This window comes from Calypte anna, chromosome 1, assembly GCF_003957555.1.
Source record: "Calypte anna isolate BGI_N300 chromosome 1, bCalAnn1_v1.p, whole genome shotgun sequence".
Lineage (NCBI taxonomy): Eukaryota > Metazoa > Chordata > Aves > Apodiformes > Trochilidae > Calypte > Calypte anna.
In genome coordinates, this window is record NC_044244.1 from 121,663,221 (window position 1) to 121,684,502 (window position 21,282).

Genomic DNA, 21,282 nt, shown 5'->3' on the forward strand with positions numbered 1-21,282 from the left:
AGGTGTTATGGAACAGGCTGCCCACAGAGGTTGTGGAGTCTCCTTCGCAGGAGATGTTCAAAACCTGCCCAGATGCAATCCTGTGTACTGTGCCCTAGGCAATCCTGCTTTAGCAGGGGGTTGGGCTGGATTATCTCTAGAGGCCCCTTCCAGCTCCCTATGATTCTGAGATACGGTGATTCTGTAAAAGAAAGGGTTTAATGGGGAAGCTTCATGATTGTAAAGAGGAGCAAGAAAAACTGTTTGGTTAACCCATAGCCAAGGCATGCCACACACCAGTAACAGAGTTAATTCCTCAGCCTTTTCATCCTCTCTGCTTGTAGTGTGTCACTGATGTTGTCTATTTTTGTCAAAGCTGGGTTTTTTCCCAGATTGCATTCACACAAAGGGGGCCTGCTGACACCTGGTGTCCCCAGCCAGTGCTAGCTCTTGGCTAGCACAGACACTTGGAGCACCCCTGCCAAGGGCCCTGCTGCTCCTGGGGCAGCTCCAGCCTGGTTTGGTGTGGGCACCGAGCTCCACACAGTGTTCAGGATGGTTCCAGTCCTTGGCTCATTTTTCCTACAAACTGAATCATGGTGCAGGTCAACTTACCGCAGACCCCAAGGGCTCCTGTAGAGCTTTAAGGCAGAAAAAGAAAGGCTGACAAACTCAGGCTGAGGAAGAAACTGAGCTAAAATTCTGCTTTAAACTTAAACTGCAAAATAGCCAAGGCTCTAAATATTTTTCAGGATGAAGAAGGATTATTTATTACCAGCAAATTTAATCTCAGTCTGCAGCACTTGGACAGCTTTAAGTGTAGGGCTTAGGGATTGCAAAGCATGGAATGAACACTTGAGTCCTACCCCTGTGTAATCTTAGACTTTTTCTGACTTACGATAAATGCGCATATAAATAATTTTTTTTCCTTAGGAAATCAAATACCTGAATAATTAGATATTAGTTCAGATCCAGCATATTGAAAGGATAACATCTAAAAAATTTGGGTCTCAATGACTCACTCTGCTCTTTTCATGGAGGAGAGCTGCCCTCTGCAGTACATTGCAGAAATCTGTAGATAGTATCTGGACTCTTCCCTTTGTGACAGCCACAGCAGCAGTAGACTTTACCTATTGGACAACAGGAATTACCATTAAAAAAAAAATAGATAGAAAGATAGAAAGGTTAGAAAAAGCTAGAAAATAAATGCTTTGCAGAACCAGAAGCTCAGTAATTTCAGTGGGAAATATACATGTGCAAAGCTATAAATTGTATATATATATATATAAAAACTGATATATATATAAAAACTGATGCTACAAATCAGATGTTCAGTGACTCTACTTTCATTATCATTTCTCCAGAGCTCTGAAGAACTGCAACTTTCAGTGGCTCACATCAAACAAATTATTGGGATTCTAAGGGACTTCATACACTCTCCAGAGCAGAGAGTGATGGCTTCTACCATTTCAAAGTTGAAAATGGATTTGGACTTTGACAGCACTTCCATCAATCAGATTCATCTGGTGCTGTTTGGATTTCAGGATGCTGTGAGTTACTTACCTAGCACAGGGGGGAGAGGAATTGTTCCTCTCCCCAAGGGGTTGAAGCTTCTCTGCCCTTTCTTAGACCTCTTCTTCCTTGTGCTGTAGAAGGGTTTGAATGCCACAGTCTGGGGATGGTTTGAAAGCTCTAGCCTAGAACTGTCAAATCTCTTATGTAGACTTGCAAAGGTGGGAGGGTTTTAGTGACTCGTGCAGTTGTTACATGATAAAATTTCATCTAGTTTGCAGCTATTCTAATTGCTTATTTGTTTATAGGTAAACAAAGTATTAAGAAATCACTTAATAAGGCCCCATTGGATGTTTGCAATGGATAACATAATTCGCCGTGCAGTCCAAGCAGCAGTCACTATTCTTATTCCAGGTAAATAAAAGCAGCTGGCAGTATTTTTTTTTTAAAGGCTGTTTGCATATCAAAGAGTTATAGCAAACAGAGCAGTTTAGAGTTTTAAGCTGTCAGAATGCCATTAGCTGCATCCCATGTGCCACTACATCAAAGGCACGGGGTCTCAATGTTATACAGAAAGGAGTGTTGATCTGGAGGATTAATGCAGCACCAAGGCACATAATGAGATAACCAGTAATAATGCACCAGCAGTGTGGTCCAACCATGGAAAAAAGGGTAAATTAAATTCAGTACAAGCTGGAGCTTTTCTAGTAAGAAAGAAACTCTAACAGATTTTACTGACACCAAGGTGGGTAACACTGCACAGGTCTGTCTGCGTGTTCTGAAATGTGATTACTGAGATGTGGAACAAGTGCATAGAAGGGGGTAGATTAATATGGGGGAGGAATATGATTTTAGCCTACAGAAAGCAGGAAAAATCACCACCACTGAGGAGTATAAATGAGTTGAGAACTGTCCAGGAGTTCCTACCTGGAAAAGAGGAAAGCTTTGTAAACTCTTTAGTCCAGGACATACATTTTTTTTTCCCCTAAAAAAAAATCTAAGGGTTTCTCATTAATGCATTTGACTAACTATCTTATTATTCGTTTCATCACAAATCTACTTGTCACCTCGACAGCTGTAATCTACAGCTACCTACCTCTACTGATGCATTACAGGTGAGCTATTACAATGCTGCTTAGTTCAGAATTGATGCCAGGGAATCTGTGGTTTAGATCACATAGGGCTTTACTACTGCAATAAAGCACGTCGTGCCAGCAGCCCACTTCCTCAGCTGAAGCTCCACCCACCTGCAGCAACACAGATGAAATTTTAGTATTTCTAAAGACAGACTTGTCAAAAAACAATTCATAATTTAACACTGTTTCCTTTCACCAGAGCTTCGAGCTCACTTTGAGCCAGCATCAGAAACGGAAGGTGGGGACAAGGATGGTGATGAAGTGGAGGAGAGTTACCAGCCTGCTGAACGCAGTGGAGCTGAGGAGCCTGCCAGCACACCAGGAGTTGTCACCACTAGTTTTGTGGTGTCACACGAGGCTCAGCAGCAGCTTAGCCTGGAGCTGGGCAGACTTAAACAAGAGACCTTAAGGTAACCCTTCTATAAAGACTGGATTTGGTTTTAGCCAGTCTTTGAAAAGACTGGGAAAGTCTTTGGACTTGGAGAGGTGTGGTCAGAGAGCTGTAAGTTGGAAAGGGACCTGGGGTTATTGGTTGACAGTCGACTGAATACTGACTCAGCAGTGTGTGCAGGTGGCCAAGCAAGCCAGTGGCATCCTGGCTTGTATTAGGAACAGTGTTGCAGCAGGGACAGGGAGGTGATCATCCCTCTGTATTCAGATCTGGTGAGGCCACATCTTGAGTCCTGTGTTCAGGTCTGGGCCCCTCACTATAGGAGCGACACAGAAGTGCTGGAGAGTGTCCAGAGAAGGGCAACAAAGCTCCTGAAGGGCCTGGAGCACAAGTCCTGTGAAGAGAGGCTGAGGGAGCTGGAGGTGTTCAGTCTGGAGAAGAGGAGGCTGAGAGGAGACCTTAGAGCTCTCTTCAGCTGCCTCAAGGGAGGTTGGAGAGAGGAGGGAAACAGCCTCTGCTCCTTAGGGAACTGTGATAGGAGCAGAGGGAATGGATGGGAGCTGCACCAGGGGAGGTTTAGGCTGGATGATAGGAAACGTTTTTTCACTGAGAGGGTTGTCAGGCGTTGGAATGTCCTGCCCAGGTGGAGTCACCATCCCTGGAGGTATTTAAAAGGTGTTTGGACCTGGTCCTTAAGGACATGGTTTAGTAGTTGACTGTGGTGTTAATCAAAGGTTGGGCTGGATGATCTTGGAGGTCTCTTCCAACCTAAATATTCTGTGATTCTGTGAAATGCCCAGATGTAGACATTGCACTCTACAGTGACATAAATGACATGAATGCTCCTCACCTGGTATTGCCTTATAAAGCAGCTCTTCAAGGAACACAAGCAGATTCAGAATATGCTGGCAAAACCAGTCTGACAACCTTCAAAAGCCTTCAGTACAACTTCTGTTTCTGTGTAATTAATGTTTGGTTTTTTTTTTTTTTTAGAACACATTGGATTTTTACTGTTAAGTAATTAGGTTTGTGCAACTGTGTCAGTTTCCTTCCTGTTTCCTTGGATGGCCCCTGAGCCAGCAGCAGTGCCCTCAAAGTTGTTCCTGCAAGGGAAAGGCCAAAGCACCTCTGTCCTAGCCCATCAGAGGCTGCCTGCTAATTAGCACATGCAGAGCCCCTGTCCTATCTCTCATGGGTTACATTTGGAGGCTGCTGCCAGTGTGTTAGCTGCTGAAGTTTGTGTTCTTTATGGATGTGATGTAAATCTGTGATCAGAAAGTCCCTGCTAAAGCAGTGTTGCACTGTTCAGCAGTGCATTACATTATAAAGGCCAAGAGAAGCTGCAAAACAGAATTTACAAGCTTTTTACTAAATTCTGCAAAGGTGAAAGTTTTAAAGTGCCACCATCAAGCTGAATCTCAGACAACCAAAATGAAGTCTGTAAGCCATAAAATGTTACTTAAGACAGTATCTCTCAAGTGCCTTTGTCTTTGGTGGTTACTAAAAATGGTTGGGGTTTTTTTCAGCTATACTTCTCAGTATGATTCTGTTTTATCTCTCTCATATGGTAACAGACTTATGGAAAACCTTGTGCAGAAGGAGAAAGAGTATCAGACCCTCTTACGACAATCTTTGGAGCAAAAATCTCAGGAATTACGCTTGCTTCGATTAAAACTTAAACCCAAAGGTATGAGGAAGTAATGCATACTTTTGAAAGTTGCACACAAATACGTTGGATCATGTTTCAGCGATAAAACACCATCTGTTGTGGCCTGAAAACCACCACTAATGCCCTCGTTTAGAGGTGTATCAACCTATATTTTGTTTTCTGTTAAAGACTCCCAATGGTCTGCAGGAACTTGTAAAGAGAACGCTGACCCTGAGCTCATGAACTGGCTGAAACAACAAGGAGCAGACTTAGATGCCATTAAAAAGGTAAAAAAAGCAATCACCTTTAAAAACAAATCAACAAAAGGTCGCTGTAGTCATAATTAGCTTTCGAAGGAGAATTATTAATTTAGGAATAAATTTACCTTTTAGTTTGCTGAAGAAGATTATACACTAAGTACTGTCCTTAATGATATCACTGAAGATGATCTGCGTTATCTTCAACTACAGTAAGAAAGTACTTCTTTGTTCATTATTAGAGCTTCATTGAAGTAGTTTGTAAAAAAAACTTTTAAAAGTTAAATTATTCAAATAGGCTGCTGATACTTCCATGGCAACTACTGTGAATTTCATCTCTGATTTTCTGGTAGTTTCTCACATCTTAACAGACCCAGTGTAACAGCTCCACCTCAGGTGCATCACGCCATCCAAGTTTTGGTCTTCATCAAGGCTGGGAGCTATTTTTGTGCCATTCAGGATGATGCAATCATAGAAAACAGGCAGAAAAAACCTTGTTTTTCCTACCTCTTGATTCCTTTAATTCAGTAAACCCCTGGCTCAACTGAAAGAAGCTGTTTAAGGTTATGGCTAAAACTACAGCATGTTCTATCTACTGTTACAGTTGGTATATCCTTGCTATATTTCCAGACCTTACTTCTTGCTCACTTCAGAATAATGGAGATGCTGGAATTTTCCCTCACTGTTCTCTGTTCTTCTTCATACAGGGGTGGTCTTCTTGGCAGAATTTGGAATGCAATATTAAACCACCGGAAGACCACAGTGCAGGAGGTGAATGCTTTGGGAGGAGAAAAAGTAATGGGAATAAACAAATAAAAGATACATTCCTAACACTTTAGGTATTAGATGTGTATATATATGTATGTATGTATGTATGCCTTGCAGATTTTGCACAATTATAGAGCTTGTTTGACCATCAGTGTAATACACAGTGAATAGAAACAGCTTTAATCTGTGTCAATGCACTTAAATTATTTATGACAGAGCAATGCAGAAGACAAATGCCTATCAATGTAGTGTCAAACATTAACTGAGGAAAAAAACCCAAACCTTTTCTGCCAAAGAGGTATCACACACCTGAACTGGCTTTTAGCATCATGAAAACTGTGAACTTAATGTGCTGCACTTCTGCTGGCCGTGAGCAGGGAGGGGACACGCTCAAGCACCTATCACCCCTTCATAGCTGAATGTACATAGCTTTTTGTATTAAAGCTACTTTCACTGACCTACCAAGAAAAGTCTGGTGTGATGTTTTTGTTTAATAGCTTTTCCACAGCTGAAACATAGCATCTAAGTGGCTTTTTGGTGTATTTTGGGAAAAATGGTTCACCAGGAAATAAAGCAAACAGACCATCAGATAAATGTTGGTAAAGTTTAATATTTTTGTTTTCTTTTTACACTGTACATACCACATACAGCAATCCAAAGGAAAGTGAGTAAAGCCAATATATATCAATTTAAATAAAAGGCTGCTTTGTCTTAATTTAGCTCCTTCTGAAACAACATTCAGTGTGTTTAGGAAAATCCATACTCAGATGGATTTCACTACACTTTTCCTCTTTTTGAAAGAGCTTTTAAATAAGCTTAAGGTTTGTTTCCAAGTCATTATATTTCCTGTAAATACATTCACTTTTCCTTATGAATAAGTTACGCCAACAAAAAGGCCCTTTAGCTGCTGACAGATTTGTACCTTATCCACTGGTTTGGGCCACGCACTTCAAAGGGTGGCTCGTTGAAGAAGATGTGGTTACCCAGATCTTCCACTGGTGGCTCTGGGTCAGTGGTAGCAAACTGAGCTGCTTCCTCAATCTCCTTTCTTACTGCCACATCAATTTCCTACATAAAAAATAGATGCTTATCATAAAACAGTTCAAAACAAGCAGCATAATTTTTAATAAAAACACAAGGATGAAGTCTGCAAAAACAGTGTCCATGTCATTTTTTTAAAGCAGAGTTGATAAAAGTATTTACAATATTAGCTTTGAAGCCTGGCTTCACTAGGATTTCTTTTACCTCTGATAATTTCAGTTTCAGAGACCTACCCCATCCTAGGTAGCTGAGAAAGCCTGGGTAATTTTGATTTCTCCATGCTACTGTATGACAAGAGCTGCATTTGACAAGAGCTGCATTTGACAAGAGCTGCATTTGACAAGAGCTGCATTTGACAAGAGCTGCATTTGACAAGAGCTGCATTTGACAAGAGCTGCATTTGACAAGAGCTGCATTTGACAAGAGCTGCATTACACTCAGCATGCAAAAGCAAAGTTCCTTTCCATAGGAGTGCAGTGTCGTTAGTCTGCAATGAAACTTCCCCAGGAGAAGTGATGGTGTAACTAACTTTAAAGAATTAAAAAACAAACAGGTGATGTATGCTGCCCTATGATGTGCTTTTCAGAGAGCATTAGTGTGTGAAAGCTCAAGATCTTGCTTAAATAGCAATTAACAGCCATACCTTTAACTCTTCAATGCTAGCAAGGTTACTGTTGACCATTCTGTCCTTCAGCAAGGTAATGGGATCACTTTTGCTTCTCACTTCTTGAATTTCTTCTCTAGTCCGATAGCTAGAAGCAAGACAAGGAAAGACATGAACAGCAGTATTCTTAAATAGAGGCAAAGCTCTAGACACAGCTCATGTTTTAGAAAAAAAAAAAGGTGTGACCAAAGACTTTTCAGGAATGTAAAGAAATACAACAATATTAATCACTCAAAGGGTGGCACAGGTACAACTAGAACGCTTTTCAGACCTGTAAGCAGCAACCAAGCTGAAGTAGCTCCAGCCTTGAGTATAACATAGGAGCAATCCCAGCCCGAGACAGTTAATGCAAGGAGCAATATTTCCTCCTTTTCATCTCCCCTAAGGGGTAAGGTGGGGGATGTGTCGAGGGGAGAGGTGGCTTGCTGTGTGCTTCCCATTCACTACAAGTTTCAAATTAAGTGTTAGGATACACCTCTGCTTCATGTAGATTGAGTCAGATTTGTTACCTGGAACAACACTAGAGTCTTTTTGCCACCTATATGTTTATATTTTTAAGAAATGTTCTACTTGACCAGACAGTCCAAACTGTTCTGTAATTTTAGCTTACAAGATTTTAAATACTCTAAAAAAGAAAACAACAAAACAACCCTGCAAAAATACAGTGCTTTTCAGTCAAAGCTTAATTAGAACACACCATAAAGTCACACAGAAAATAGAACCTATTAATAGAAAGTATGAAAGTTTAACTGACTTTTTGTGCTTGTTCTAAAACTAAAATCTCAATCCTGCAAGTAAAGCAGGTATGTTACGTGACTGTGGATTATCAACCCAGTAATGAGCTGAGTGATGAGACTACTCATAGCAATTTCATCATAACCTTTATAAGCAGCTCACAGGGGATTTAAACATCGAATGCAAGGGTTTCAGGATTCTGGCCATCAATACTTTCTGTTTTCAGAAATTAAAGAATATCACAGTACCTTATTCCGGGGTCACTCATACTGTGGCCATGGTAACGGTATGTCTGTAACTCCATCACAATAGGACCCTCAAAAAGCAAAAACAGTGTTACCACCTTGAGCAACTAATTTGTTGTTAGAGCAGCAAGTACTTACTATGGGTGAATTGCAGCAGTGATGGTTTTTGTTCAATTTTTTCAGTTTAATTTACATAACATCTCAGTTAGTCACATGGAACTTAACTCTGTTCAAAGGGACACCTACACTGATATATTTCAAGCCTTTACTCTCATGTTCTTACTGAGCAGCATTAAACAATTTTTTCCCTACCAATGCCATTCCCCCTTTACTCAAACTATTTCACACTGCCTCTTGTTTCACTGTGAGTTTGTTAACAAAATCTTATTCTCCTTTTTCACTTGTAAGTTCCCAGCACAAACAGTTTCACCAAATACAGTAATCTTGAAAACCAGTGTATCATACTTGGGTGACAGACACTACTGCTGACTCACAAAGATTTACTTCACTTTCCATTTGTTATAAATACAGAATGATTACTCCTTTCGTTGATGCTTCCCCTAATTAATCTCCTCACAAAGAACATGACTGCCTCACAGTCAAAACACCTTTCACAACAGAATTTAATTGGGGTAGGAATGGGGAAAAGGATGACAGAGTATAAGAGCATGGGTTTCTGATGTTGGTTGTTGGGTTTTTTTAGATGCTTGATTAATATCAACTGCATATTAATAAATACTAACAAAATGAAAGAACCATGCAATTCTTTACAGATTCAACTCTGTAGAGAAAAAACTAAATAAAGGTTAGGTAAGATTTCAGCAATGGATGGAGTAAATGGTCTATAAGAGGAACTGTTTATGAAGCAATAATCTGGCTATGGAAAAGGAATGATGATGGCAGACTTACTTTTCCAGATCTACAGTACTCAGTTGCAAACTTTGTTGCTTCTCGAACGCAGAGAACGTCCATACCATCCACCTGATAAACGGAAACCACAAGTTGAGGCAAAAAAACATGGCAAACTTTGAACTTCCAATTTCAGTACTTTTATAATTTAAATAGGAATTCAGTTAAAAAAATTCCTATACTTAAATATTTATAAATATATGTATACATAAAATACAGATATATGTATGCATTGTGCAGGTATGTGTGCATGTATGCCCCTCACACTTCCACCCTGCAAAAAAAGCTGGGTTTGTCCTCACCCTGAGCCCTGGAATGAAATCTCCTCTTTTGTAGTAGTCAGTACTGGCTGCAGCTCTTTCAACTGAAGTTCCCATTCCATACCGGTTGTTCTCACAGATGAAAACACAAGGCAACTTCCATAAGGCTGCCATATTGAAGGTTTCAAATATCTGGCCCTGAAAGAAAAAGAGCAAGTTGCATACTGACACGGAGCTCACCATAAGCAGAAGGCACCAGCAAAAGCATTTAGTTGCAGAAGTCAAGCCAGGAGAAATTTTAATACTGAAGGGGAAAACCAACCACTTGCTGCAGCTCAGCAGGAATAAAAGAGAAGCTGCACCTTGTAAGTTTAATCTCAACAAACTGTTCATAGAACTTAATTTTTAAACCTAGTTCGTATTTCTCTTAGGGTAGCACAAAACCTTCAAACTTCATGCAAGTATTTCAGCTACAGTCACAACTGACTAACCTGTCAGGATGCTGCTACAGCAAACTGAAGTTGCACCAGTGACTGTGTAAGCCTTTGTACTTAGATCAGACAGGGAAAACCAAGAACAGTTTTGAAAGTGGTAAATTCTATCAACAGTACACTCTAAACCACCAGTTTTTTACCTGGCTTAATGTCTCTGCTGGTAACACAACAGACCAGCTGGAATGTCAGTAGTAAGTGGCTCTGCAAGATGCTCTGGCCTCTCCTCTGTATTCAGAAATAGTCAGAAATGTTTCTCCCTCTTCAGCATCACCATCACCTACACTGCTACCACTCAGAATTCTCTCTCCTTACAGCACAGAGACTTCAGGTGTTACATTTAGGTGAGCCACTTGCAATAGGAAACAAGAGTAACTAGAACTCATTCTCCCATGGCTGGAAACACCGTTCACACAACCACTATCCCAACCCACTTTCTAAGTATCTAGAGCACTTAGTCCAGAATGGAAGGAGCTGAGACATTCCCTCCACTCAAATGACACGGGCAGAGTACAAAATGGGGGTGGGGAAGGACAGACATTCACACAGGTCCAAAACAGGATAAAAATAATCCAACCACATGCTACATTCCTGATACATGAAGACAAAACTAGCAATTAACTTTGTAACTGTTCATCTAAATCACCCTTCCAAGCACTATACAGTACTTGAAATGCAGCCCTTCTCAAACACCTAAGGCAACACAACTAAGAGGTGCTAGTGCCCAATATTTGCACATTGCTCAGCCATCTACACAAGGCTTGTCTCAGTGAACAGCACTTCACAAAAAAAGCCCTAAGAAAAACTGCAGGATAGAGGCTGTACATTGTCTCTCTCTCTCCAGGACTGATCTTCAGTATCAGTGGACTCTAATAAAGCCTCCTTGAAGCAGAAAGCCCAACACAACAATCTTTGCATAAGTTCTAAATCAGATGCTGCCTGGTTTGGGGGTAGTACACAGGCAGGGTGAAAGGTGCTCTCCCACCACCCTGTGGAAAGGCAGAGCTCACAGTTCAGAGAAGGAAAATTGATACTCACAGTCACACACTCCTCCTCACAGAGCCACACAAGACAAAGCTCATTTACCTGGTTGGCTGCACCATCCCCATATAACGTCAAGCAGACTTCGTTTTTATTGAAGTATTTACAGGCCAGCGCAATCCCAGCTCCAAGAGGAACCTATCAGAGAGGACAGGACACACCAGAGTTTTACACCAATGTTTAGAGGAGCTGGAAACAGCAGCTTGTGGACAGTAAAGACGGTTACACTGTCAAAGATCTGCTCAACAACCAACCTCTCCCCAGCCAACTTCCATTTGTTCCAGCCTCTATTACAATCAAAATACAAATATTAACTACATTCTCAAATACACACATTAACTATATTCTCAATTTGATTTGGTTTTGCCACAGTTTACAAAATGGTGAGCAAACCAGAATAAAGACCTAACAGATTTAATAGCCCTGGAGCAATGGTATTTGCATACAAGCTCACAAAGCACAAATGGAAACACAGGCACAGGACATGAGTCCAATTCAACTTTGCTTTAAGGTGAAGTCACGTATATACCTGAGCACCAACAATACCATTGCCACCATAGAAGTTTTTGGTATACATATGCATTGATCCTCCTTTTCCCTTCGCACATCCTCCTTTTCGACCTGAAACATGAGTAACAAGCAATTGATTTTTTTGGAGGGAAAATACAAATGGGAACATCAGATTCAATTCCTAACAGTAGTAACACAAGACCATTTTGTTGCCTCTAGATCTATGTGGAGTTAAGGCACAATGGCCTCTCCCCAAAGAGTTCATGGGAAAATATACCACAGAACAAGTAAGACAAAGGGGAAAAAAGAGAATGACCATGAAAACATATTTCAGGACATGTGGAATGAAATAAAGAAGAAATTTTAAGGCCAACCAATAAGTTTCAGTGTCCTACTATGCAAAAGAATTTTCTGAAAAATATATGATGTTGCTTTTTTTAATAGCCAACATGGTCTATATTTCTCATACATGTAATCAGTAAGAAGTACTATTTAGAGTCTTTATAACTTTCTGGCAGAAGCCAAAAGTAATCAACACTGTTCCAAATCAGTTGCAATAATCTACACTTGTCTTTCCTGTGACAACTGGAACTAGATGTTTTTTAAGGTCCCTTCCAGCCCACACCATTCTATGATTCTATTATTAGATAGGGCAGTTAAAAAAACCAAACTAACAAAAACAAAAACAAAAAACCCCAACCAAAAGACCCCAACCAGCAACTCCTGCCCCATGATAAACATTGAAGTCTCCTTTTTTCAAGCTGTAGTTTGAAGATAACTGGTGGTCCATGAAGCACTACAACAAACCCTATAAAATGAGCTGACCTAAGAACACAGAATTTCTCATCAGCCCACTCCATTTCATATTTTAATCTGTATTGTTAATAGCCACGCAAACTTCTATTTTATTTCTAATAAACACAGCTTGTTTGGTTGTCTTTTTGCCATGGCCTTGGTGTTTACTTTAGAATTTGAAACTCCCAAAGCTGTAAAGGCTTTCTGGAACTTGTACTCTCCTTTCTCCTAACACTAGATCATTTTTATTATTTGTCTATCTCATCCCTTTCATATGCTTATGAATTGATTTCATGTGAGCTACAGCTTCTGCCAGCTACAGCCAACGCAAGTAAAAGGGGGAAAAAAAGATTGCCTAATTTTAATTAGAACCTATTTTTCTTAAGTGCAATTAAACTCCAGAAATCTCTCTCCACTATTTGTACAATCCTTTCTTGAATTTTAGCTAAGAGCATCTGACTGATCAATGTCAGCTTTTGCTTTACTTTCCAGTTTTCTTAGAACACAAATCCATTTCTCAGGGAGTTGTCAATTTCCCTGGAACATCCTTTTCTGTAGTTTGTTTTCTATAGGATCTTATCTATTAATTTAAAGACTTTATTTTTGTCCTTTCCTGGTCACTGTAACTCCGACTATCTTTCAGTTTGGCATTTCCAGTCTAGATCTTTGTTTTCAAGAATCAGTTTCAGCAGCACTCCCCCTCTAGAAACTTGTCACAAGGGTATTTTTTTGGAATAAAAGCCCCTCTGCTGCAACTGCTCTTTCCCAATTAAAAGAACCCCATTAACCCCAAGGACAACTGCTATAGAAGATGATGTGAGATGTGGAAATAAATCATTAATACAAATCCACATCATCACTGATACTTGCAGTTTCAGGGCCCATAGTAGACTTCAGCTGTGACAATCTCCTCCTTACTTTCTCTCTTATATCAGTCTCCAGTGGTACTCGAGCATCAACTACCTTCTGGGGTTTTGTGCATGTAATTAATATGCATTCTTAACACACATATATATTCTCAGTATAGGAAACCTCACCTCTGCCTCCAAAATGTGCTTTCCTATATTAATGTCTCAAGAATGCAAATGCTCATATCAAGACTTTACTATACCAATGATTCCTAAAGGCCCTGGAACTCCTCGTTTCTCACTTCTGGCACTTAATGCCTAACAGTTCAGCAGGCTGATCCACTCCTCTCTTCAACCTACACTCCACTCCACCTACAGCCCTATTGCGAATAACCATCTCTCCTTTCTGCAAAATCTTAAACCTGTCTAAATTATTCTCTAATATTGTTGCTACAGTCAAATTTTCCCAAATGATTCAGTTTATCATTACAGGCAGGGTTTAACAGGCTTCCTAAGACTTCAGCAGCATAATTCTGAAAAATCCAAGTTTATCTCCTAGGGAGGGTAATGCCCTGTGCTATTGAGAACATTTAAACAAGATGCTGCAGCACATTACATACAGGATACAGTGGCAAGAAAAATTTTCTGAATTTGTGCTTTCAAAATATGAACTACTTATTACAACTTATATTCTATAAATGTGCATCATAAAATTAAACAATTTATTTAACCAGCTATGTAATTAAATTGCTTCCATAGCTCAAACATACTTTGTGCACCAGCATCATTTTGAATTTGAATAAAAAATTCTGACCTAACATCATCAGCATATGAATCCTCATTTGACTTAGCACAAACCTGTAAGTTCAGCAAGAATTTCTCGAATGGGCACTCCTCGTATGTAGGTGAAGCCATGAACTCTGTAAGCTGTTATCACATGGTCTGTTGGCTTTATAGCAACTTCCAGCCCCACACAGCAAGCCTCCTGTTACAAAGAAATGAAGAAAAGCACACAGTTTTCATGGTCAGCAAAGTGGCAAAGGCTAGGTGGTTCCAAATACTTCATGTACCATCAGAAAACAGGAAGAACACAAGATACAGGAGACTGCCTTAAATTTCAAGGTGAACAGGCCTGTGTTTGCAGAATTTGGAGCTACAGTAACCTTGGGCTCTGAATTCCAAGCTGTCCTGATTTCAACTAATATAAGCAGTCAAGGAGGGGAACCAGAAACTGCACAGATCTTTGGGCTTCTTCTACACCTATCTCCCAAACGAAGCATCTAAATAACCCTTGTTCAAAAACAGCACCACAGACTGGACAGATGGCAAAGTTTCACTAAGTTCATGAAGTTTGTTCTCCTGGCTATTGCTTTTTAGAAGGCACGTGACCTATGAGACATGGGAACAAAAAACATCAATCAAGCCTGAGGAGGAGAACGTGAGCTTCCAAATGTGTTGAACTGAGTAGGATGCAGTTGCTCATTCCTCCCATTTAGCTGTCTTCAGCTGCACCTTGCCTTCTCTCTTTGCTGCTGTCCCAAGATCTCAGGGATTCCCCTGTGTACTAGGACATCATTTTAAAAGAAACAATGAACAAAATAAATGGATCCATTGGCAACTTCCAACACTGTACAGGGATACTCAGTTCTTGATTTAGTTTGCACTCTATTCAAGTCCCTAATTAAGTATGGTAAGGCAATATAAAACCTCTTGAGAAAAACAATTCTTACCTGACCATCATATAAGTGGCAGAAGCCACGAATAATCTTCTGCTTGTACAGCTGGTCAGACTTCAGCTCCATACGCCGTATGGTCTGCATCTTCTTGTAGTAATGGAGTCCCTCCTCTCGGGTCATCACTGTTGTGGTACCAGGGCCTTCTTCCAGGCGATGGAGGTCACATTTCTGCAAAGTTGAATGAGTAATCATTTCTTTAAAGTAGTTTATTCTATTGATGAATATCACTTTTTTTATATAGATGATGTGCCATTTTCAAGTTCGGATTTACTGTCTTTTTTTCCAAAAAGCCAACAAAACCTAAATTCCTAAGTCAAAATAACTGTACAGTTTGCACGCTATTTCCAAGTTTGAGGAAATAAAAGTTTTACCTTAGTAAAGTCCAATTTCAACTCATAAAATGAAGCTGTGTAGTTCCTACTAGCAGTAGACAAACTAAAGACCTCATAAAATGGAAGAGAGTTTCTTTTATCAACTCCTGGATGAAAAGCCAGCACAAAAGCTCCTGTCAATAGAAGCACTGCCACTGTGGAAAGCTGACAAGACTAAAACATGTTTTTTGAGCAGCACCAAATCAACCATTAAAAAGGATGTAATATTTTTCCTCCAAAATCCGTATGGACCTGCATATTTTTCCTCCAAAATCAGCTGCACATCTGGGATACTGCTCTCATAAATCCATAAACAAAAGGGACATGGAAAGAAAGGTAAGCAGCTGACACCAGCTATTTGGTTTAAAAGCATTATGGAAAAATTGATGGTCTTCTCCTCAGAACAGAAAAGGTTCTTAAGCTCCTCTGTGACTCTTTCCTCACAGCTGCTTTGCAGTATCACAGCTGCAAAGAATCACAACATTCTTAAGAAACAGGAAATCTTGATACAGATACCCAAGCACAGGACTGCACTTACAAAATCAAGCCTGCAAGTGAGGGGTTTAATTGTGGAAACTCAAAAAGTACTTTCCTGATAGAAACTGTAAGGCAGCAAGTCCATCGTATCAAGACCTTCAACAAACACACAGAATGTCAGTATTAAGGGTTCAGTTTCTTTACCTTAATTTCAAACGTAGCTTCACTTGCAAAGTCTGCATAGTTTCGTGATGCTACCATCACTCGAGATGCCTTAAAAGAAACAAAAGACAAACAAAAAAGACTAAATGGTTACCTGATAATTACCAAGCAAAAGCAGGTGAATTCTCAAATAATTTTTAACAGTAATCTCAAATTGAAATAATTTTTAAATTAAACTTGTCAGTGACATATCCTTATAATGCCACCAAGGAGCTTTTATTTTCTTCACATATGCTAGAAGTCCTATAAAACCCAATATTTAAAATCAAAAAAGAGAATGGAATTTTAAATTTGTAATGCTTTTGATTAGCTAAAACATAACCAGTAAGTTTCAAAAGACTGTGAGGAGAATCAAAACTACAAAAATAAATATTTTTCCCTTCACATGGCAGATTGCCTATATGAGTAGAGACAGCCAATGCATTATTGAAAAAATACAAAACAAAACAAACCAACCCATCAGATTTCTGAAATATGAACTCCTGTCACTAATTCTTTTCAATAGGAATAGAAGCTGGGGACATGCAAGGCCATACAATGAAAACAAGACTACCATTTGAGTGGACAGCATCATAGCAACTACTTAAAAAGTTATAAAAAAAATAGTGACATACCTGAGGATATACGAAACACGGAACAACAGAAAAGGTGGTGTGGTAGAGAAGAGGCAAGAGTGATGTTTAAAAACACATTACTGTTCTGTCTTAAGGAATAAGCATAGGTTGCTGACTAATGAACATCTGCTATTTTTAAGACAGTTTCAGTAAGCTTCACTACAACACCACATTTGATGCTTACCTGTCCCTGTATGCACTGTGGCCACAGCATAAGGAATGTGAAAGTATTTTGTGCCAAAATTGTATTGATAATTAAGTTACACATAAATTTCACTAGCTCATTCAACCATGGAAATTGTGTTCATTTAGCTGAAGGTTCACTATTTCAAAATCTTGAGAGTGTCCAGGTCATTGTGTCCAAAAAACAGGTCTAACTGATAGGTATAAAACTATGAAAAAAGTCAGGAGAAATTTTTCAATTCTCCTTTAATTTGAATCTCTCTTAATTTGAATTAACCAATTCAATTGGTTACCCACTCTGTTGCATAGTTGATTCAGCAGTCACTATACCCTTCTCCATCCTGCCCCATTACCAGATTTAATTTTAATAGTATTTAATATAAACCAAGTTTCTGCACTGTTTATCACAATGTGTCCGTATTAGTGAGAAAAAGGCATTTTACTTACAGGGCTGGAAATAAAGCAAGACTTTGGGATTTGCAGAATCCCAGAATGGCTGAGGTTGGAAGTGACCTCTGTAGGCCATCTGCTCCACCCCCCTGCCCTGAACACCACAGAAAAGCAGCAACACTGAGAACTCTGGTACAAAAGTTCTGGTACATGGCCAGTAAATATATCAAAAACAAACCTTGCCAAGATTGATCGAGGCCTTACCTCACTAACAGCTCCCTACGTTAGCAGCATTTGGAAGGAAAAGAAAAATAGGAGTAAGTAACTAAAACAATTAGGGAAGAAGTCAGCAAATTATTAGCCAACATGGTAAGAGGTAGCTTCCTTGTAAGGTGAGCTCTGGGCCATGGAAATCCACTTTGCAATATGCTAAAAGCATACATAAACTACTGCTTTATGGATTAAGACTGCTTCTATTTATCTGATAATTTTTACCTTCCCTATAAATGCAAAGGCAGAATTCAAGACAAATATTTACATATTTGGCAATCGCTAGGGTACAAAAATCTGTGAAGATATCCAAACCAGATCTACCTTGATATTCCAGGAAAACACAGGGATGTCAGGAGCAGGCCAAGTACTTGCAGTAAGGGACTAATTTTGGGCACTCATGTCTGAAATTTTTGATATAGATATTTTACTTGTAAATGTATATATATAATGCAAACACATATTTGGGAAGATCTTCTGGTAAGCCTGCTCTGTCATGTCATTCTCGTGAATACATTCACCCACCTACTTTTTCCATGAGAAGTTAATGCTGAGGTCAGTGAGCTACCTCAGAGTAGAGGCACAGTAAGAGATTTGCTCTCAATGGCAAAAAGGCAGCTCACTTCCAACCATCAAAAAATGCCCCATAACACCTACTTGATCTTGCCAACAGCGTTTTTCAGCAGGGTTAATTCTTCCCCATGGCCACAGTCATTGTTGTGGAATAAGGAGGATGAAGAGGTGAAAATAAGTTTTGAAGATTTTTTCAGAAAAAAGAGATAAAACACACCAAGTGACACACTAATGCCAAAAAAAATAACAAAGTTTGAAACAAAATTCCGGAAGAGATGAAGAGAGACTGTCGTTTAAACAAAGAAAGGTGTAGCAGCTCAAAAAGTCAGGTGTCTGAATTCTGAATGTAGCTATGTTTAACGCCCCGGTTTAAGATCTGATCCGTGCTGACAACCAGAATATATATAAATAAAGAGGCCCAGAAAAGGCTGTCAGAAACTAATCAAAACACTTTTTTAAAAAATACAAACAGGAGAGAGACGACTGTGCACAGAACGGACAGAGGGGCTCTGGGTTGGGCAGCTCCAGCCGCCAGTTCCCTGCAGCCCGTACCAGCGCAGGGGCTGCCGCTGAGCGCCGCGTCCCTCCCGTCCATTTTAATGTCACCCAGAAGAAGGGGTCCCGCAGGGCCCTCCTCCCTCAGCCCGGCACCAGTGTCCGCCATGCCTCCCCCGCCATGCCTCCCGCTTCGGCGGCGCTGGGGAAAGGCCACGACACACCCGGCACCGCGAAAGGCACCGGTATCGCGAGCTCCTGCGCGCAGCCACCGTTTCGTTCCCGGGCGCCGTTTCCCTTATCCAAAGGACAAACCGGGCCGGGCCGGGGCGGTACCACCGGGCCAAGCCCCGCGCGGCCTCCAACGTCCCCGATCACGCCGCGCCCCGCCAAGGCTCCGGCTCGCGCCAACACACGCGCCGGGCGAGTGACGGGGCCCCGGGGAAGGGGGGGGCAGGAAGGGCGGCGTTAACGGCTGAGGCGGCACCGGCACCGACGCGACCCTCCCCTCCCCCCAGCCTCCGCTCCCGCACACCCTCCCTTCCCCCCTCTCGCATCCCCCCGAGACACACACACAAGGAAATGGAGAAGGGGGGGCAGCCCCGCCGCGCCCGTGGCGGTTGCTGCTGCTGCTTCCCCCCCCCCGGCAGCGTTCCGGCCGGGCAGGTAACGTCCGCACTCACCGTCCTACCGGCTGCGGCGGCAGCATTGGCCGCGGCCGGACCTTGCAGCACCCGGGAGAGCGCGGCCAGCAGCATCTTGCGCATAGAGCGGGGAGGGGCGGCAGTACTGGCGCGGGCCCCCGTCCTCGAGTCTCCTTCAGCCTCCGCCGCCCCAGCTGCCACCGCTCACCGCCCTCCCCCTCCGGCCAACCGACGCCCTCCCCGGAGTGACGGCGCTCCAGACTCGCTGACAGGCGCCGGGCCGACCGACGCCTTTCCCAGGGAGTGAGGGAGAGCCCTGCTCCTCGGTGCGCATGCGCCGGGCCCGGCTGCGACGGCGCTGGCGGGGGCAGCGGGGAAGAGCGGGGGGCGGGGGCGTGCGGGAGGGCAGGGCGGGCAGGGACGGGAGGGACACCGGGCGAGGTCACTTCACCCCACACCGGGCCCAGCGCCGGCCTCGCTCCGTTGCCTCCGGACAGCGAATGAGCTGTGTGCGGGAGAAGGGGTGGAGAGGGGAGGTGTCATAGGGACTGTCCCCGTCCCCCGCTTCGCCTTCCTCCCGCTCAGCCCGTCACCGGGAGGGCTGACGAGCTGATCGTTAAATGGGTGAAAGATTAATTTGTTCAGAAAACAAACCTTGGAGGTCAGCAAGCGTACCTGGCTTGATGCTGACCTTGGACAGCCTGATGTCTAAAAGAGGGTTTTGGCCGTGCCGCCTGTCCCTCAGCCGCTTCACTTCCCCAGCTCTGGTTGTTGCCTTCGCATAGCTCGTCCGGCACAGGCCAGGGCACTGGCACAGGGCAGGGTATTTCATGCTCTGCTGCACCTGAGCTGGTCTTTGTAAGAGTGTTCCCTGACTGGTTTTTTTATGTAAAAGGCAATTCAAGTGTTAAAACATCAGTCTCTTAATTTCACAGGCATCCCACCACTGGGAAATGTGCAGCAAAGTTAATATTTAACTAAGTGATGAAAAGTTCTCTCCTCATATCACATCTGCTGACCTCCAGCTTGCCTCCTGTTTGCTTCCCACCCACCTAAAGGCTCACACGGAGGTTGCAGCGGAGTGCCCGGACCAGGTTAACCACTCCCCGCGCCATCCTGGCTCCACACCTGGGCATCGGATCCCCCCCTGCTCTGCTTCCCTGAGCAGCGCTGACATGAGCACACGCTTAACCCTGTAGCTGAACACTGAACTGATGCAGCTGAAAGCTGAAAACTTCCCCCCAAAAAAGCCCAGTGAGAAAATAAATTATGCTCATCTGTTGGTATCACAAATGTTTGTGTGTGATGATTCCCCTGGGCTAAACAGAACTCGGCACATTTCCAGCACAAGCACGATCCTCAGCCTGCTGTAGAGAGGGTAGAAAGAGGGCATCCATTTCTGAAACACAGCTCCATCTGGATCCCCAATGCACTGCTCATCTCTTTCTCAGGCTGTTCACCTGTTCTATTACAACCCTTGTGGTTAATCTGATTTCCTCCTCATCTCTCTAACACAAAAATAGGTGGCCATCTCTGCGAAGAGATGTTATGAGGAAGCTTAACTGTTCATGTATTTGGCTAGTTGTAGATTGTAAAAGCAGACACAGGTTTGGCATCAGCTTGCTGGAGGACTGAAAATGAACAAGCTTTCTTCAGCTTTAATTACAGGTGCCAGCACAGTGCACTAGCAGTGCTGAGCACCCTACCTTTGTGCAGCAATCCTGCAGGCACTCTGAAAATATGCTGTGCCTTTGCACCGACTAAGATGTATAGAAGAAGCAATATAAAGCCACCAGTTTTCACATCTAAGGAATGAAAACCCTAAGTCTGAAAGTAGTGTCACTTTTGCTATTACGAAATCCACCCATGGTTAGACAGATAGTGCTGTTTTCAGCTGTCACTAGGGACAAAGCAGTTCTTGCTAATACACCAGGACAGGCAAGTGTACACAGAGGCTTCTTGTGGAGTCATTTTTGGCATACAGCTTTTAGAAAGTTTGAATTTTTCAAGTCAGCTCTGCACCCCTAAGTGGCTTTAGCCATTGTTCATGAAGCAGCAAGAGCAACAACAGCAGCTG

The 21,282-nt window shown here is 42.1% G+C and overlaps 2 protein-coding genes across 3 annotated transcripts in view; one reads left to right on the plus strand and one right to left on the minus strand.

The window, feature by feature from the left end:
* Nucleotides 1-6,364, plus strand: part of MAP3K15 (mitogen-activated protein kinase kinase kinase 15) — an 86,406-nt gene extending 80,042 nt beyond the window's left edge. The window contains exons 24-30 of one of the 2 annotated variants that reach the window (XM_030469437.1): nucleotides 1,344-1,529; nucleotides 1,800-1,905; nucleotides 2,827-3,037; nucleotides 4,593-4,705; nucleotides 4,856-4,953; nucleotides 5,059-5,135; nucleotides 5,631-6,364. In XM_030469437.1, the coding sequence (XP_030325297.1) occupies nucleotides 1,344-1,529; nucleotides 1,800-1,905; nucleotides 2,827-3,037; nucleotides 4,593-4,705; nucleotides 4,856-4,953; nucleotides 5,059-5,135; nucleotides 5,631-5,739 (900 nt within the window). In that variant the 3' untranslated portion in view covers nucleotides 5,740-6,364. Of the gene's footprint in view, nucleotides 1-1,343; nucleotides 1,530-1,799; nucleotides 1,906-2,826; nucleotides 3,038-4,592; nucleotides 4,706-4,855; nucleotides 4,954-5,058; nucleotides 5,144-5,630 lie in introns of both variants that reach the window. The other variant, XM_030469439.1, reaches the window with a different exon arrangement.
* PDHA1 (pyruvate dehydrogenase E1 alpha 1 subunit) lies at nucleotides 6,282-19,570 on the minus strand. Its single transcript, XM_030469440.1, has 11 exons — nucleotides 19,245-19,570; nucleotides 16,019-16,087; nucleotides 14,961-15,134; nucleotides 14,089-14,215; nucleotides 11,607-11,698; nucleotides 11,123-11,215; nucleotides 9,588-9,743; nucleotides 9,286-9,357; nucleotides 8,380-8,447; nucleotides 7,376-7,484; nucleotides 6,282-6,759 (listed from the first exon to the last, which is right to left on the minus strand). The coding sequence occupies exons 1-11, from the start codon at nucleotides 19,326-19,328 to the stop codon at nucleotides 6,592-6,594; spliced, it is 1,212 nt and encodes a 403-aa protein (XP_030325300.1). The 5' UTR covers nucleotides 19,329-19,570; the 3' UTR covers nucleotides 6,282-6,591.
* Between the last annotated feature and the right edge of the window lie 1,712 nt (nucleotides 19,571-21,282).

What these genes read in the sequence shown, in the direction of transcription:
- PDHA1 (XM_030469440.1), bottom strand. Translation starts at nt 19,328, where the DNA reads ATGCGCAAGATGCTGCTGGCCGCGCTCTCCCGGGTGCTGCAAGGTCCG. An exon ending in ATGGTATTGTTGGTGCTCAG is followed by an intron (nt 11,216 to 11,606) that starts GTATATACGTGA and finishes CCTCTCTGATAG; the next exon opens with GTTCCTCTTGGAGCTGGGAT. An exon ending in GGGATGGTGCAGCCAACCAG is followed by an intron (nt 9,744 to 11,122) that starts GTAAATGAGCTT and finishes TTTTTCTTTCAG; the next exon opens with GGCCAGATATTTGAAACCTT.